This window comes from Miniopterus natalensis, chromosome 1 (genome assembly GCF_054644295.1).
Source record: "Miniopterus natalensis isolate mMinNat1 chromosome 1, mMinNat1.hap1, whole genome shotgun sequence".
Classification (NCBI taxonomy): Eukaryota; Metazoa; Chordata; class Mammalia; order Chiroptera; family Miniopteridae; genus Miniopterus; species Miniopterus natalensis.
The window spans coordinates 155,312,189-155,330,335 of NC_142081.1; the positions used below are offsets into that span (position 1 = coordinate 155,312,189).

At 41.1% G+C, this 18,147-nt stretch overlaps 1 protein-coding gene across 3 annotated transcripts in view; it reads left to right on the forward strand.

Moving 5' to 3' along the window:
• The window catches only part of WDFY3 (WD repeat and FYVE domain containing 3), a 208,475-nt gene that overhangs the window by 180,130 nt on the left and 10,198 nt on the right, over nucleotides 1-18,147 (forward strand). For all 3 annotated transcript variants that reach the window (XM_016213051.2, XM_016213053.2, XM_016213054.2), the window contains 11 exons: nucleotides 330-384; nucleotides 648-767; nucleotides 2,356-2,473; nucleotides 3,381-3,487; nucleotides 4,905-5,058; nucleotides 9,319-9,410; nucleotides 9,624-9,836; nucleotides 12,165-12,312; nucleotides 13,364-13,518; nucleotides 14,424-14,582; nucleotides 16,360-16,539. In XM_016213051.2, the coding sequence (XP_016068537.2) occupies nucleotides 330-384; nucleotides 648-767; nucleotides 2,356-2,473; nucleotides 3,381-3,487; nucleotides 4,905-5,058; nucleotides 9,319-9,410; nucleotides 9,624-9,836; nucleotides 12,165-12,312; nucleotides 13,364-13,518; nucleotides 14,424-14,582; nucleotides 16,360-16,539 (1,501 nt within the window). The remainder of the gene's footprint in view (nucleotides 1-329; nucleotides 385-647; nucleotides 768-2,355; nucleotides 2,474-3,380; nucleotides 3,488-4,904; nucleotides 5,059-9,318; nucleotides 9,411-9,623; nucleotides 9,837-12,164; nucleotides 12,313-13,363; nucleotides 13,519-14,423; nucleotides 14,583-16,359; nucleotides 16,540-18,147) is intronic.

Genomic DNA, 18,147 nt, shown 5'->3' on the forward strand with positions numbered 1-18,147 from the left:
ATCAATGTTTTTAAAACTCTTTTGCCATAACCCATAGTGAAAAATATATATCAAACATTGCATCCCAGGACACACAAACTGAGTTAGAAAAGCGGAGACAGAATTCCCTGAAAATACTTTCATTACTATATGTGATGCCTTCCGATGTCCTGTGTTCTTCAGTTGAATTCCACATTATTTCATATTTTAAGATGCAGATCGCAACCCACTAAACTGATTTTATCACCCACTAGCACGCCCTCCATACTATGATAAATTGACTTAAAATTTTCAATTATATAGTCATTTAAAATTCTTCTGCCTACAATTTAATTATTTATTGTTTTCAGATCTGGGTTGCTTAGCACTTTGGTTGGAGAGAAATCTGTCACTCAGAGATGGGAGGTAAGCTTAATTAAAACCTAAGCTTCCTTTGTAATTTATAGTTGGATGGTGTAAGCCACACTGTTAAAAGCACTTTAATAACCCATAAAATACGTACCACAGAAAAAATGTCGTTTTTGTTCTTTTTAGAAAGAGTTTTGATGTTCTGAAATCTATAAGAAAGAAATCGTCCTTTACCTCATTTTGCATACAACATTTTAAAAAGTGAACGTAGTAGAGGTAATTGATTGCTCTAAAATGCACTGTTATTTCTTTTTCCCCAGAGAGGTGAAATAAGTAACTTCCAGTATTTGATGCACTTGAATACTTTGGCCGGCAGATCGTATAATGACCTCATGCAATATCCTGTGTTTCCTTGGATCCTTGCAGATTACGACTCAGAGGTAAATCTCGTGTCATTTTTTGTAAATGGAACACATTTTCAAAAGTAATTAAGAGATACTGCAATGGCTCAAATGTTTTATAGTTTAAAGTTCTCAGCAGGCACTTATTCCAAGAAGATGAGAAGAGCTTCAGCTTGGACTTAGACAGAATGTGGGTAATGGACCAACTTCTTGGGTATTAATTCATAACATCAATTTGGTTTCCTTAAGTGCTAGTTAATTTGTATCCACTGGTGGATGTCTTTCTGTTCTCTACACTGCAGCCAGTTTTGGAAACACATCTAATTGATTCATCCCTCTGTTTAAAATGATTCAGTGAATCATCATCACAATTTGGAGAGAATTTAAAATCCTCAGTACCATGCCCTTTGCAAAGTAGCTCCTGTGAATCTGTCCTTGTACTCCCAGGACTGCTATTTGGGCTACCCTGTCAATCTCCCTGAAGTACCTCTCAGTAGCTATTCACACACTACGCTCCTGGCATGGAATTTTCCCCAGTTTTCACGCACCAACTTCATCCCATTTATACATTCACCTCGCCAGCTCCATTCCACCCTGCGGGACACACTGTCCTGGAGCTGTATCGTGGCACTTTCTTTTACAGCGTATTATAATCATGATTTGTGTCTGACCCTAGTCAACTGTGAAGTCCTTGAGCACAAAAACTGTCTCACGTGTCTCTCAATTCCCAACCTCTAGAATAATGCCTGCTACTTAGTATTACACTTTAAAGTTTGTTGAATGAACCAAAAAAATATGAATGAGGTATTTTGCATATTGGTTTTGAGGGGAACGAATACACTGACTTGACTTATATTCATAATTGTGGATCAGTTTCTTCTTCCCAAGACTTTTAGAATACAAGTTTGGCAAAATTGGGTGGTCATGATGCCCTATTGAAAGAATACAAATGAAATATCCCGCAGGTGCATATTTCAAATTTCTACTTTTAAAACCTCCAGGAGGTAAATTTGGGTTTCCTTTCAAGTATATGAATTAGGTCAACTAGAGATGAGCTTTAAATTAATCTGTGGTGGACTGAAAGCTTCCGGCTCAGTTAGGAGTCACTTGATCTGCTTGGATGTTGTCTTTTAGAGGCAGAAGAATCCTGGGTGCTCTGCTTTACTTCGCCTCCCAGGCAGTCACCCCCAGGGAGGGAATGCTCAGAAAAGGTGGAGTGAGACAGGGAGGAGGGGAAGAGAGCAGAGGGGGACGTGACCCTCTGGTCATGTGGGTGACAGAGGATAAAGATGAATTGAAACTTTTGCGCCCACAGTCTTGTGCTGTGCCCTTGCCAAGACGGGAAGGGTTTTCCCGCCTGCTCATCTCTAGACATGGGTCCTGCATGCCTTCCTCTGTGAACCCTTAATTTCCCAAGCAGTCGTCTTCAAACTGAATCAGTTGACACACTGCCATGTGCCTCTCTGTAAAGTGAGAATGACCTGTGGGTACACAGCATTGTTCTAGAGTCCATTTCTGCCCAAGCGACCCCACGGGTCCTGGCATGTCCGCTGTAGCCACTGTATCAGCGCTGGTGAGAATAGAGGGTGTGTGCTAATGTGGAATTGGGTTTTGTTTTGTATTTTAGGAGGTCGATCTTACTAATCCCAAGACATTTAGAAACCTGGCTAAGCCAATGGGAGCACAGACAGATGAACGATTAGCTCAGTATAAGAAGCGATATAAAGACTGGGAAGATCCTAATGGTAAGTAACTTTTCTTGTCATTAGACTTTGTCCCTAATTTCAAAAGTAAGCCATTATTTAGTGGTCTGACATCCTCACGTCTTTCCCCAAATTGCTTACATATCATCACCTCTGTATATGTTACATATGCACACATCTCTACAACTATCAGAGTAGAAAATCCAGTTTTATATGCCAGCTGGTGGCCATGCTTAGAAGGGGTTTTTTAGGTAGCCTGTCAGGTACTGGCAGGAAACTAAGTGTGTCTGCTTTGGACGGGGCAGAAATTTCCCATCATAATGCCTTTATTTTGACTCATATGTAGGCCAGGAACTACACATTCACTTGCCAACTCTATTTTTGGAACCATTTTGCATTAAATAAAAAAATTGACTACCTTCTGAAACACTGTTCAGTTTACCTATTATGTTTAATGTTTATCATGTGTGCCCTGCAAACAAAACAAAGAAAGGAAAAAAAACCTAAGCCTAACAGTGTTCCCTAACTGGCCTCTTTTTCCCCCTGCCAAGAAAAGTAGTAAAAAATGCATAATATTTATAGACATTTTAGAGAAATAAAGGGTTGCAGAGCCAGAACCTAATGAAAAGTATCTATGAGTCAGTAAGTCCTGCTTTAGTGGAGATGGTTTGCTCTTAAGCGTCATCTATTACAATGTCTCAAAACACGAATTGCTAGATATGCAAAGTTTGAGGGGAAAGGCATCGAATTGTACTTACTTTTGATTACTGGCCAATATGTAAGTAAAGGTAGTAGTGTCTTCATACAGTGTTCGTGCTACAGGTGCCAGCGCTCTGTGTATTTGGTGTCACAGTTATCACATACGTTAGCATTTTTAAGCCTGTTAGTACCAATTTTATTTTTTCTATTTACTCTTGTTTTCATTTATGCTATAATTTTTTTTGAACAGGAGAAACTCCAGCCTACCACTATGGGACCCACTATTCATCTGCCATGATTGTGGCTTCGTACCTAGTACGGATGGAGCCTTTCACCCAGATATTCTTAAGGCTACAGGTAAAATTCCAAGTTCAGAATTCTCCCATTCTACGCAAGCCTTCTTTCTATTTAAAATTGTTGCTTTTAAAAATGTTGTTATCTTGCCTTACAAGAAGACCTGTAATCAAAACATAAAGTGAAATTTTGCTGGACCAAAGTTGATGAATAAACTAGAATTCATTTATAATAAACAAGTGCCAGGGTCCTTTAGTCATATAAGCAAGTACCATATGCTTTCTGGCCATGCACATGGAATTCAGCCTTAACTTATTGAATTCAACAAACATAAAAAAAAGTAATACAGTCTAAGTCATTTTCTGTCTTCTTTATTATTTATTACATCCTATTTCATTTACTCAGACGGTGTCCTAGATGCTCTGAGGACTTTGGTAAATAAAGACAAAAGCCCTGCCATGTGGAGCTTATATACAATTTTGATTGAGGAAGCCAGACAAAATAAATAGCTGTATTGTCCAGTGTTTTAGAATGTGATAAATGCTGTCAGAAAAATATAGATCAGGGAAAGGGGACTGGGAAGGACAGACATGGGAGGTGAGGAGGTCATGATGCAGCTTTAAAGAGTAGTCAGAGTAGGTCTCCTTTCAAAGGTGACATCTGAACAAAAACTTGAAGGAGTGAGGGAGTTACTCTTGGCAGTGTCTGGAGGAAGTGTGTTCTAGGCAAAGAGCACAGACCAGGTGAGGGCCCTAAGTCAGGTGTACACCTGAGATGACTGAGGAGCAGCAAGGAGGCCATTGTGTCTGGAGCAGAGTAAGTGTGGGCAAGTCATAGAGTCCCGATTGTTGCAGCCCTTGGTGGCCACAGTGAGCTTCATCGTAGAGACAGATACTCTGTGCTCACTTAAAACACAGCACAGGGAGCTTGATTGAGGAAGGGGTGGTATATCTGTGAGGCTGTGTAGGCAAAAGAAATCCCATTTCTATTTGAATTTTTATCAGTCTGTGTCTTTCTGATCACCTTCCTAGCTCTCCACTTAATTCTCATGGGTGTTGGAACTTCAGTGTCATGTTACTTATGAAATTAGTCAAGCTCATATATAATGGAACACCTCCCATTGTAAACAGCTACATTACAGTCTTTAAGAGAGCATCATCAAAATGTGAAAGAATTCATATTCCTTATTGTCTTGCTTTCTCTAAAAACTAGTTTTTTAAATGACTTTTTAAAGTCTTTACATTTGGATTTCACTTTGATTATGAAATAAATACATTGAGCACCCTTTGTAAGGTAAGGAATACACCAAAGAGAATTAATTAGAGTAATTTGCTTTGTGTAATCATTTAAAATGTTGTGTATTTGACGTGGGGTGATGGGAAATGGAAAAGCCAGCAGACTCTTTTGAGCCTCTGAGCTTGACTGAAGCTGCGAGGAGGGACTGGTTCTCTAACCGGGAGGTGCCTTCTCCTGCCCGCAGGGCGGCCACTTCGACCTGGCTGACCGGATGTTCCACAGCGTGCGGGAGGCCTGGTACTCGGCATCAAAGCACAACATGGCAGATGTGAAAGAACTGATCCCAGAGTTTTTTTACTTACCAGAATTCCTGTTCAACTCCAACAACTTTGACTTGGGTACGTAGAGCTGTGGTGCTGTCTTAGAAACGTCGTCCAGGAAGAGGGTGGGGAAATCAGTCCCTTTTCTGAGGCCTGCAGTGCACTCGGACAAGGTAGCCTGTGGTCTGGGCTGCTGCCGTTTGCTGTAATTCGGGGCCTGCAATTAAGTAGAAAAAGAAAGATCGCTCTTTCAAACCTAGAGTCTGGGAAACATTATAAACTGACACTTATTACATCTACTGGTCAGAATACTTTATTTCAGTGAAAACAAAGGTGAGGTAAAAATTTATTTGAAGATTATTACAGCTGAAACCCATTAATAGCCAAGAGCGGTATATCCAGATTTTCATGTATTGTTTTAATCTTATGTGTTGCTGGAGACATTCTCACTTTACATGCTAATATGCTTTAAAATTAGAATTTCAGAATAACTTTCAGTAAATTCCTTTTCTTTATCCTGTAAGGGTACTATTTTCTTAAAAAAAGAACAAACAAACAAAAAAAACAGGGCCAAATCAACATTTATAAAAAGAGAAATTTCATCAGCACTCTGACCCAGTATATTATCTACCAGTTGCAGGAAGTTGATTTGACTTGATTACAGTTTCTTGGAACACAGTTTGCTGACCTATGTTTCTGGTTATTTCTTTATTTCTTTTAAAACATCAAAATTCCACTGTTTCCACTGTAGGATATTCCTGTCAGATATTGTTCTGTTTCATATTTTTTTTAATGCCCCATACTTTATACTGTATTTAAGAGTTCAGCATGTAAATCATTACTGTACTACCTCAGAATGTTTCATTAGCAGAAAATCCAGGGAACTCTTCATATCTAATCATTTGAGTGATTTAAAATTTTTTTTAATAACTTCTACTTTCATCCACAGTCCCAATGTTGTGAAATTATAACTCCAGATCCAATGCGAAAGATAAGACTCTCAGTAGCCCCAGCAAAAGTCCTGAAATTGAGTCTCATTGCTCCTAGACCTCACCCTTGGGGTAGCTAAAGACACCAAGTTCTAGGTCTTAGAGTTGGATGGAATGAGGGTTCCTATAAGGAACAGAATAGATGATACACAGGGAAAAACAACTGTGTATACAGCATTTGAATATGGCTACACAGTAGTGTTATGTTCACTTAAAATTCTCCTCTGGAGAATGTACTCTTTTCCCTAGGGATACCACTTTAAAAACACAGCTATGGAAAGGTACAGAAAGAGATACTCTCAACTTTCAGAAACACTGGATTCATTATAATAATCTGTGTTGCAAAAATGTTTTAGCCAGACCACTTACAAACCGAACCAAACACTTCACTTTCAAATGAGTAATAAAAGAAGGGTCATGTATCTTTGTGACACTCACCTTCATAATAAATCATCTTTCTTCCATAAAACACTGTTTGCATATAAGAGCTAAAGCCATAAAACTGTAAGAGAAAAACATAGGGTTAAATCTTCATGATCTTGTATTTGGCAATAGATTCTTAGATAGGGTATCAAAAGCACAAGCAAAAACAACAACAAAAAGAGGAATTGAAATTGATCCAAGTTTAAAACTTCTGCACTCAAGGACATTATGCAGAATGGGAGACAATATTTGCAAATGATATATCTTATAAGGGCTTAGTGTCCAGAATATGAAGAGTTCTTACCACTCAACAACAAAAAGATAAACAATCCAATTCAAAAATGGGCAAAAGACCCGAATAGATATTTCTCCAAAGAAATTAGTCAAATGCCCAGTAAGCACATGAAAGATGTTCAGTATCAGTCATCATTAGGGGAATGCAAATCAAAACCACAGTGAGGTGCCACTTTACATCTAAGTATGGCTTATAGTGAAAAAAAAAAAAACACTAACAAAATATCAAGGACTGTGGAGAAATGAGAACCTTGTCCATTGCTGATGGGAATGTAAAATAGGCAGCCTCTGTGGGAAGTAATGTGGTGGTTCCTCAAAAAGTTAAACATAGAATTACCATATGACTCAGCAGTTCCACTCGTAGGTATATGTCCTAAAGAACTGAAACGGAATCAAGTACATGTACCCGCATGTTCAGACAGACACTCGCTGCAGTAACCACATGTCTATCAATGAATCAACAAATTGTGGAATATACATTAAATGGAATGCTATTCAGCCATAAAGTATGAAGTAATGATAAATGCCGCAATGTGAATTGAACTTCAAAACATTATGTTAAGTGAAAGAAGCCAGACACAGAAGGTCACATGATGTCTGAATCCATGTATGTGGAATATCCGGAGCAGGTGGTGAGAGGAATGGGGAGCAACTGCTCAATGGCACAGGTTCCTTTTTGGGGTGATGAAAATGTTTTGAGACTAGAGAGGTTATGGTTGCGTAACAGCCTAAGTGTACTAAACGCCACTTTAAAATAGTTGTTCACTTTAAAATAGTTAATTTTATGTCATGTGAATCTCACCTCAATAAAAAGAAAGCAGTGAAACACTGCCTCTTTGTGCAGAAAAGATAGTAAATGATTCAAAAGGAAAAGCACTTGAGTATTTTCCCTACTCCTGGAATGAGTGACACTCATCCCTGGTCTTGTCCTCACACCTCGGAAGACACTGCAGAGTGGCAGGATTAGACAGACCAAGCGTTTTCTATAGCCCTGGGCCCTTTAAGTGACATTTTAAGACAGCAGACAGTGCTGATTAAATGCGGTTAAATCACATAATTATTTAGGTATTATAAGCAAAATTTTGAAACAAAAATTATATCTGAAATAGCCTGGAAATTATTACTTGCTTTTCATTATCAAAAAATTAGTCCCAGAGGTCATTTTAAGGGACTGGAGTGAGGGTGTGAAAGGAGGAATGGTTGTAATAGCTCAATTGTTTTATTTTTTCCTTAAGTCCTATGATAATTTTTCCAACCAAGTCAAGACATTCCTTTAAACAATAAACTGATATTTGTATCTCTCACTTAATATCACATTGTAAATAAGCCCATCAAATAACACTGATGAAAACAAGATTGTTTTTAAGGGAAATATTTTTATTGGCCCTTACTTGGAACTGTCTTTGTGTTCCAAAGCTTGAACAATTGCACTGCTCTGTGAAAATTCTAATACATCTATTTATCTAACCAACTGCTGTTAAGCTAGTGAGGCAACATTATTGTTTATAGAGTCATTTTTTACAATGATCATCATTTGTACCTAGGAAATCTGTAAGCTAAAGTTAACTTTTTGGTGTTATTTTTAAAAAGGAAGAAAAAGGACCTGTTTCCTTAAATGCCAGTCCCATTTAATGTGTTTTGTTGTGGATAAATTTCATAGCAAATGGTTTCTTTAATATCTTAGAGATTATCTGGCTATGACTTAAATTAACAGAATGCATTATTTTAACAATACATTAAAATAACAAAAATATGTGGAATAAATATCACTTGGTGTGCATTGTCACAGCTTGATGTCCCTGTTTCTGCCAGATAGCCGCATAGTCTTTTCCAAATGTTTTTTCTGTTAAATGATACACTAACAGCAAAGAGTTATGTTTCAGATTTTATTTCCTTAATGAGAATCTTTATAGCATAATACGCATCAGCTCTATAGAGCTCTCGGCAGAATATAAGAATCAGAAACACAAGAAACCACACGTATTGCAAATATCTTAAGAGACAGTGGTACTTCCATTTCTTAAGCGAAGAGAGCAACCTGAAAGTTACTGCGGAGTTAGGTATTCTTTCAGTAACCTCTGCCATGCGAATGACAAAATTTTGCCAAAACATAAGACAGACAATTCAGTACTAGTTAACTGCTGATGACTCACCTCTTCTGTAAAAGCCTAAAAAAGGGAAGAGTTTAGAGAAATGTTAATGGAATTCCAAATGAGCCATTCATCCTAAAGGGGTTGAATTTGAGGAGTTTTTCCAAGCTCAGAACAGTAGCCCCATAAAATGTTTCACCAAGGACTCCTGGGGTCAGTTAAATGTCAGGCACTTTGTGTCTAATATTTGGAGGAGTCTTGCAGGAAAGAAGCACCTTGAGCTTTGTGTAACTGGTCATTTCCTGAGGTCATTGACCATGAGCACCCCTCCGCTTTGCAAACGCTTAATAAATCTCTCTGAGGAAGTGCACTGAGGGTCCGCCTTAGGGAAATACCGGAGTAGATGATCTCTGGGGGTCCTTTCTGGTGGTAAGATTTCATAGATCTGACCGTGAATCTAAGCCCACTATTTCTGTTACTTCGATATGACATTATTATTCATCATGTTTTCCATTTTCTTTTCAATGGACCCAACTCCACAGGCTGTAAACAAAATGGCACCAAGCTTGGAGATGTGATCCTTCCACCCTGGGCCAAAGGGGACCCGCGAGAATTCATCAGAGTCCACCGAGAGGTAATGGGGGTTCACTCTGCAGTTGGACTTGGATTTCACTGGGTCATTGACCACAGTACAAAGAGATGACCTTGAGCAATGTATCACTCATACTAATATTGTTTTTATGATTTTTAGTTATTTTAGTTCCTATTGACCACTGGTTAGTTCTTTTACTTTCTGAGCAATTAATAAACGCCAGCCAGTGACTGAACCTTTGCTTTGAAATTACAGGCATTGGAATGTGATTATGTGAGCGCCCATCTGCATGAATGGATTGACTTAATCTTTGGCTACAAACAGCAAGGACCTGCTGCAGTAGAAGCTGTGAATGTCTTCCACCATCTGTTTTATGAGGGTCAAGTGGATATCTACAACATAAATGACCCCCTGAAGGAGACAGCCACCATAGGCTTCATTAACAACTTTGGGCAGATCCCTAAGCAGGTACGGATGTTCTTATCTTCAGTGTTCTCTGTTTCATTTTTTAAGCTCTGTGGTATTTCTTTAGATGATCTATGTATAATAATTAAGTTTAGGCTAAGTTTTCATTAAAGTACCATAAGTACCACCCAGTATGTTCCAAGAGAGCATTGGTTTCTCCTCCCTTTTACGTACAAATAGGTAGAAATGTTGCTGTTCATAGATAATTTTCCCTCACAGACTAGTGGAGGGTGTGCTTTCCTGCACCTGCACAAAACCTGGGGTTGGGGGGAGGCACATTATACACAGAGGTGGGGCTCCATCCTGAGGCCAGGAATAAGCCAGTGCTGAGTTTAAGCAGAGAAGTGACATGTTCATATTTTAAGGATCATTCCAGCTACAGTCACACACACATGCACACACGTGCACGCACATACACATACCACACACACAGTCTAGGGGAGCCAAATTAGGAGCAGAGGACCACCTAGGGAGCTCTTGTAGCAAGTAGTTCAGGGAATAAATAGCAGTGGTTTGAATTAAAGAGGTAAGATAAATGCTGTGATGTGAGACTTTCTGCCATGGGAGTGCCTGAGACCAGCCCCGCACCCACTGCTCTAACCACCTTCAGAGTCCAGCAAAGCTCCATTAACAGGCTCCCTCCCTTCTTTAGTCCCTGCTGGCCAGGCCAGGGCTCGCCCTCCAGGCGGGCGCACCAGGAGTAACCTGCACTGTGGAGAAGGCGTCGCTGGGCCAGTCAGACCACCCACTTTGCCCGAGTGCCCCGCTCTACACTTTGACCCTAGTACCCTTCTCTTCCTGATTCAGTTAACTCCCCTGGACTCTCTTTTTGTAGGTTAACCAACTTAGAGGTTTCCAGGGCTGACAGCTGGGAGCACAGAATAATGAATGGCTAGTCTCTGTACATGGAAAAGCTGGGAGGGACAGACAGCAGGACAGCCTGTAACTACACCATTCCCAGTGCAGTCTGATCCCCCACGAAGGAACCAGGTTCACTTTAAAGTGAAATGCTTGTTGATGAACACTAATCACAGTGGAAGACTTAGCTAAGCCTTTTCTTTTTCCTGAGAGCTACAAGCACAGAAACCAGGTCTCATACCCTCTGGGGAAAAATACTCGGAAAAAAAGTAATCAAGACGCATGCCCTGTTGCAGGATGTTTGTTCCACTTCTGCATATAAGAGGCAAGCCATCTGGAAAATAGAGTCTAGATAATAACATATTTCTAGGACATTCCAGTGACTAATACAGAGCACTGCCAAGTGTGGCAGTCCTAGGAAAACCTAAGCTTCCTGGTCCCTTTGTCCATGCCTCTTTCTGTACCTCGCCCGGTTCTGTCTGAGGCCCTCAAATCAGAATTCTTAATAAATGTTCATTCATAACATGCTTCCAGGTGTGTGGGTCCTTTTATACAAGTTCAGAGGCTTGTGTCATTATTAACTTTTATAGGAAGTAACAGAACTCCGATACTATACCCCTGTATGCAGACAAAATAGGGACAGTATGTTAAGGTTTGGAGCCTGCAGTGTATCTCTTCCTCTAAGCACAGCATTTTTCTCCAGGAAATCCAGAACGTCCAGTTCATAGTGCAATGGTGTTATATTCATCTTAAACCTCACTCCATGTAAGCTTTCCCAAATACCATCCTCAGATACGTTTTCTAATAGAAATAGCTCACCTGCTATTTTGAAGATGAACAGTATTTGAAAAATAGTAATCTTAAATGTACATCAATACTTGTTAATCCTGTAGAAATATTGAACAGAGATGCCAAAGATCTTCTTTATTCCTTTAAAACACTGCAAAGTAAAAAGAAGGCAGCAGTGTTCACACTTCCAGCAAATTAGCAATACCTAAGAGACCAAAATGATATTGCACAGAGAAAGGCCACCCGAAGCCAGAAATAGCCCAGTAAACAGAATGTCTGCTTGCCCGCGGTGGCATAGAGCAGTGTCGAGCTGTAAAGAATTGGTTAATGTGTGTGGGGGGGTGTAATTTTATTTTATTTTATTTTGAATTGGTTAATTTTTAAACATCATTGGAAAACAATTGTCAGTCAGCTATAGTTTGAGTAGATGAACTGTGAACAGTTACTATGAAGCCGTGGCACCGCGATGGTGACTCAAGCTGTGGTCCCATGGCCTTGTCCCTGCTTGCGAAGGTGCGAGGTCTCTGGCAGCCTCTGAGCCTCTTTGAACTTCTTTCCACAAAATGCGATGATGCGGTCCCTGCTGGCTAACGATGCCTAGGTGAAATAACAATACCTGGCTTAGAATGGGGGCTGAGAAATGCTGGCTTTCCTTATGAAATGCGGCATCTTCTCTCTCACCAGTTGTTTAAGAAGCCGCACCCGCCAAAGAGAGTGAGGAGTCGACTCAACGGAGACAGTGCGGGAGTCTCTGTCCCGCCGGGATGCACGAGTGACAAGATCTTTTTCCATCACCTAGACAACCTGCGGCCTTCTCTGACACCCGTCAAGGGTAAGGTGCCCGGAGGCAAGCCTTTGATTTGTGATTCTGTGGGATTACTTAATAACCCTAGTGGAGCAATAACAACTTTGCTTTTTGACAATGGTGTAATTTGTAATAAGTGATGTATTTTTTGTGTTAAATCGCCAAATACTCGTTAGATTTTTCTCCTTTTACTTCTCTGTTTTTGGCCTGTTGGGCTTTCTGTCAGAAAGAACCAAAATGGTTTCTTCCCCCCTGCTAAGATACTGAAAACTCCAAAATACCAACTCTTGTAGCTCCACTTTTATATTGTATATGTAGAAAAACTCCTGTCACCTTCATTTATACATGTTCTGCCAATTTAGAAATCATGGTAAGAAAACTGCCTATTTAATATGCCAATTAAAAGCATTTGTGAGATACCTAAAAGTACTTTTTCAAGTGAATTTTTTCCCCTTAGAAGAAAAAAAAACAAAAAAATCTTTTTGCAAAGTCTTGAAGTTACCATCTAAAGAAATCTAAATATTGGCTCTTCAAAGTATGGTTAATTGGAATGGCCACCAGCTCTGGGCCGTTTGCCTCATTGCACAGACCTTGCCATGTGCCAGCTCCAGTCAATGCCCAGCAGTGGTCTGGAGCACTGGTGTGGTCAGCAGAGTTCTGGGAAGGTCAGGGATTCTGGGCCTCTCCTGTAATAGCATGGCCTTTCTCAGGAAGTCTAACTTGAGAGGTGCCGAAGGTCTAGATTGGTTAAAGTGTATGTGTGGCATGCTGGGGAGCATCCCAGATCACTCTGTTCAGCTCTAGCCATCAGGAAGGCAGGCCTGATTGCTGGGAGCCAAACCCAGGTACTCAGAGACAGTGAGGCTAGAGGGAGGCCTGGCGAGCACCGGGCAGGATCAGCATCACCCAGCAGGGCTGTGGGAGACTAGAAGGCCAAGCTCTGCCTAAGGTCATATTGTCTTAATGTGGATATGAGGATGCTTGATATATATGAATATTTGAGGTTACTTTACCACCCCCTGTAAATAATGTTAATTTTCCCTGCCCCTGTTGTAATGTGTTGATTTGGTTTGTGTAGAACTCAAGGAGCCTGTGGGACAAATAGTGTGCACAGATAAGGGCATTCTCGCCGTGGAACAGAATAAGGTGCTCATTCCCCCCACCTGGAACAAAACTTTCGCCTGGGGCTACGCGGACCTCAGCTGCAGGCTGGGAACCTATGAGTCAGACAAGGTTTGCATCATTTCTTTCTCACTCATTTTGTCTTGCTCTTTCGTTGCTGGGTATCCTGCTTAATGGGGGTGGGCAGAGCCCAGACCAAGGGCTTGTCAGCTGTTCCTCCAGGGCCCAGAGGAAGGGAGAGCTCTCTGCCTTAGAGCAGGATACAGGAGCAAGTGGACAAGTCATGTTTCTTATAGAACAAGTCTCTTTGTGGAGGTTGTATTCTAGTGGCTCCCAGTTTCCCTCCCACTCAAAGAATTCCTCCAAGAGGTCCTAGCCAGCCAGGTAGTCAGCATATCTTCCAACCAGAAGAGCCTCCTTTTGTGAGTCACTCCCTGGCCCATTTATCATCTCAGTACCCTTAACTGGCGGACAGAGACCTGTCACCCCATCCCCCAAGAATCAGCCACTGCTTTGAGTCCCATAAGTATCTCTTGGGAGAGGCAGTGTGTAGTGATTCTTTAGTGCCCTGTGTTTACCCTCTGACTGTCCCCTCCTGAATGCAAGAGGGATTCTGTGCAGGTCTGTGTGTTGCACTGTAACAAATCTGGCACTCATGCTTTCCTTTTATAACTTAACTGGCTACGGCAAACACATCCTTTTACCTGATTGTCCCCCTGCATCTTACAGAGCTTCACACAGCCTGAACGTCATTTTCCTGGACTGGAGAAACTGGAGACCCCCCAGTTTCCAGTTATGATTTTTAGCAGCAACTGTAGTTAGGAGGCTCTAGGGGGTAGCTCAGAGTAGAGTTTCAGTGGAAAAGGTGCTAAACTGAAACCAGACCAGAATGTTCTCAGTCATTGGCCTGTGAGGACCTGCCTGGAGGCCCTTGTCCTTCACTCAGTGTACACGTTGTGTTTCCGACTTTGTGGTACTTGATGGCAGGTGTGTCTCACATCTATTTTATTTTACAGGCAGTGACTGTTTATGAATGTTTGTCTGAGTGGGGCCAGATTCTCTGTGCCATCTGCCCCAACCCCAAGCTGGTCATCACGGGCGGAACGAGCACAGTCGTGTGCGTGTGGGAGATGGGCACCTCGAAGGAAAAAGCTAAGACCCTCACTCTCAAACAGGTAACCATACGGGTGAAAGACACACGATCTCAGCTGCCTACACTCTAGAGAAACTAATAAACTTCCTTAATTTCAAGGCACTTCCAACATAATGGACAAAACCAAAAAAGTATGTGTTCTTTTGCTAGAAATGGGTCTGAAGAGTAAAGGACATGAAATCTGAAGATACAATTTCTAAAAATTATCTAAACTGATCCTTTTTTTTTTAATTGAAGCAAGCTGTTTTTAGGTAATATATTTTAAAATATATGTAAGTAATATAAATGATCCTCAAAAGTTATATGTAAACTGAATTTTTGCAAACCAGATTATATTAATGCTGTCGGCTCATATTCATTTCCTTTCTGGGCAGTTTTCTTTCAACTGGACCATTAAATCTTTTATCCCTTGGTCTTTTCTCATTTATCATATCCCTAAAGATACGACAGACTCATGAATGTATTCAATAGAACCATTGATGATGTTATTAACAAGTGTTTTTGATCACTTCTTACATAATTAGTATAACAGTATCTTCCAGTTATTGAGCACCTGCTGTGTTTAGGGAGCTATGCTAAATGTTGGAAAAAATGTAAAACTTCAGTCCTCACAATTCTACAAGGTAGTTTATTAGCTGTCATTACGCCTGAAAAACACACGGCTTAGAGACACATGGCCAAGTGACACTTAGTAGTCAAACCAGGATGTATAATTCAGTTCTGTTTGACTCCAAAGCTTATTTTAAAGCCAAACTTAAAATATCTATGGAAATAATTGAACCCTTGTACTTATATTCCGATAACCATCTGTATAAACCAGAACTTCCTTGGCTGCCGGGTCTAAAGGAAAGCCCTGTAAAGAGATACAGTCTTGACGTGAGCAGGTAGGTACAAGGTTGACAGTGTAGTTTGATGATCCAAACTCCTGCTGCCAATTTTTTCAATTTAGAAAATGGACTTTGAAGCTTCTGTGCTAGTAACCTCAGTAGAAAGTGCTTCTTATTTAAAACAGCCTCTGGGGTTGACTAAGCATGCAGGAAAGATGTCTGTATGACCAATATTTTAAGCCATTTCATTACTTAAATAGTAAATTCAGATGACTGTTAGGAACTCCTAACAGTATTTTTCTTCATAATACTTCTTTTCCCACATTGCCATCTCCATGGGTCCTGATTCTCCTCCTATCCCAGCAGGAAAGAAGAGCTCTTGTTCTCTATCTGTTTGAAGAAGGAATCCCCCTTGGGCACAGATGTCCTGTGTCTCCAGTTCAGTGACAGGAGCTCAGCAGACACATAAGAATCACATTTTCCCTTTATCTTCCTGGGACCATGTACCACAGCCATGCAGTTCTCACACTTTGTACATTTTTTAAAAATCCATCCAATTCTAGTTCCTTGCAGTGGACTTAACAGGAATGGATGACATAAAGAATAGCTTCCCAGTTGAAATTCTGTGTTCTGGGGCCATAAGCTGTACCTCACCACATGGAAATGGTAGGGGGAGACCCGAGCTGGGTTGCAGTGGCCATTCTCTCTTCCTTTAAGAGACTGGCCCAAGTCCAGGAAAACAGTACTATGAAACTAGAGAACAGGGCCTCCAGAGCCCTCCAGACCGCTGCCCTCCCCCTGGCGGGATGAGGCAAAAACAGTCGGCAAGAGCGGGATGGAGACTTCCCAGCCGCTGCTGCCCAGGGGCTCACCCAGCACACGTGCCGTCGTTTCCTGCTGCATCCAGGGTCTGCTGTCCCCTAAGCAGCACTGTCCCTGTGATCAGCCTGGCTTTTCTGTTCTCCTTTATAGGCCTTACTTGGCCACACTGACACTGTCACCTGTGCCACAGCATCATTTGCCTACCACATAATCGTCAGTGGGTCCCGAGACCGAACCTGCATCATCTGGGATCTGAACAAACTGTCATTCCTAACCCAGCTCCGAGGCCACCGAGCTCCAGTTTCTGCTCTTTGTATCAATGAATTAACAGTAAGTAGTAAATTGTCCTCTTGGTTTATGTTTAGGAAAACAAGTAGGTCTAGCCAACATAAGTAAAAGATGACTCTAAGTGTTCTTTTAGTGGATAAGGGGTCATTTCCTTGACTTACGTGTTGTTTGCAAAAGCAAATGGATGTTAAAGTTTGTAACTCAGCAATTTTGTCTTAAAATTCACTCACTGCCGCAAGACTTGCTTCAAAACAAAACATTCTAGAATAGGCAATTTTTAAAACAAGGAATTTGTAGGATTTGTTCAGAATATTAAATTAATGTCGAAATTATTATGAAATATATTTAAATTATTTATTTGTTATGTAAGATGAAAAAAGTAATATTTGGGTACCCAAATGAGAAAAATTGTTATAGAACTATTTTTATAACAGATCTCAAAGTTATCAAAGGATATTTTACAGACAAGTGAAATGAGTCGGGGTAAAGTGAATGCACTGGCCTGGGAGCCCCCATGCAGACCAGGCCTGCCTGAGTTGGGGCAAGGGGAAGGTAGTCATTGTCACTAAGGTGTGTTGATAAGCAGGGGAGCTAGGGATAGGTTTACAAAGGCTGAGGTTTACAAAGGCTAGGGACAAGTTATTGCATCTCTATACCCCCATGTGCACATCAGTCTTGTAAACCATCCAGAGCTCCCCTAGCCTCATCACGTCTTAGCCGTACCTACCCATTCCCACTCCTCCCCTTAGCCCCTTGCCAGGATCATCCTGTGAGACACAGAGTTGTTCTAGCCACGTCACCCACACAGACGCTTTCCTTCTGAGGGACCCTACATCTTTAATTTCTACCAGAAACTACTTAGTAAACACCTTGTAGTCATCAAAGAAAAAGAAAAAAGATAAAAATTCAGTTCTGGTGAATGGAGCTTAGTGTCTGGTGACAGTAAGAGGAATCAGAGTTGGCAGTGAATAGGGTGTGTTCAGGGGTAGAGTCAGATTTGTGTTTCGGTGAAAGGTTTAAGATTTTTTTTTTTTAAATATACCTTTATTGATTTCAGAGAGAGGAGAGGAAGGGAGAGAGAGAGAGATAGAAACATCAATGATGAGAGAGTCATTGATCGGCTGCAGCCCACAACCCGGGCATGTGCCCTGACCGGGAATCGAATTCCGATCTCCTGGATCCTAGGTCGACACTCAACCACTGAGCCACGCCTGGCCGGGCTAAGATATTTTTAGAAGAGCACCTGGGTCTGACCCTGCAAACATCTGTGCCTGAGAGCTTCACTGACACGTCCGTTCACCAGAAGCGCTCTGGCCCAGCAGTGTTGCTCTGAGCCAAATGCTGATCGCACTGTTCCGAGCACCTTGTCTTGGGGTTGTTCTTAACTTAAATACTGAGAATTCTGTTTATAGTTAGTAGTTACTTGAGTCAGTATACACCCATTGGATTGCAGTAGTTGCTGCAAACACTACGGAAAAGTGTTTGATTTTCTTTTAAGATGCTTTTGTAACGACTAATAACTCATGAAAACATACTCACGGAAAGATTTCTATTCGTGTTGCATTTTTGCAGCCAGTGTTAAGCGTGCTTTACTCCAGTCTGCATCTTGGGCCTCAGCTACCTTGCTGTGCCCTTCGGTTCCTCTTACCG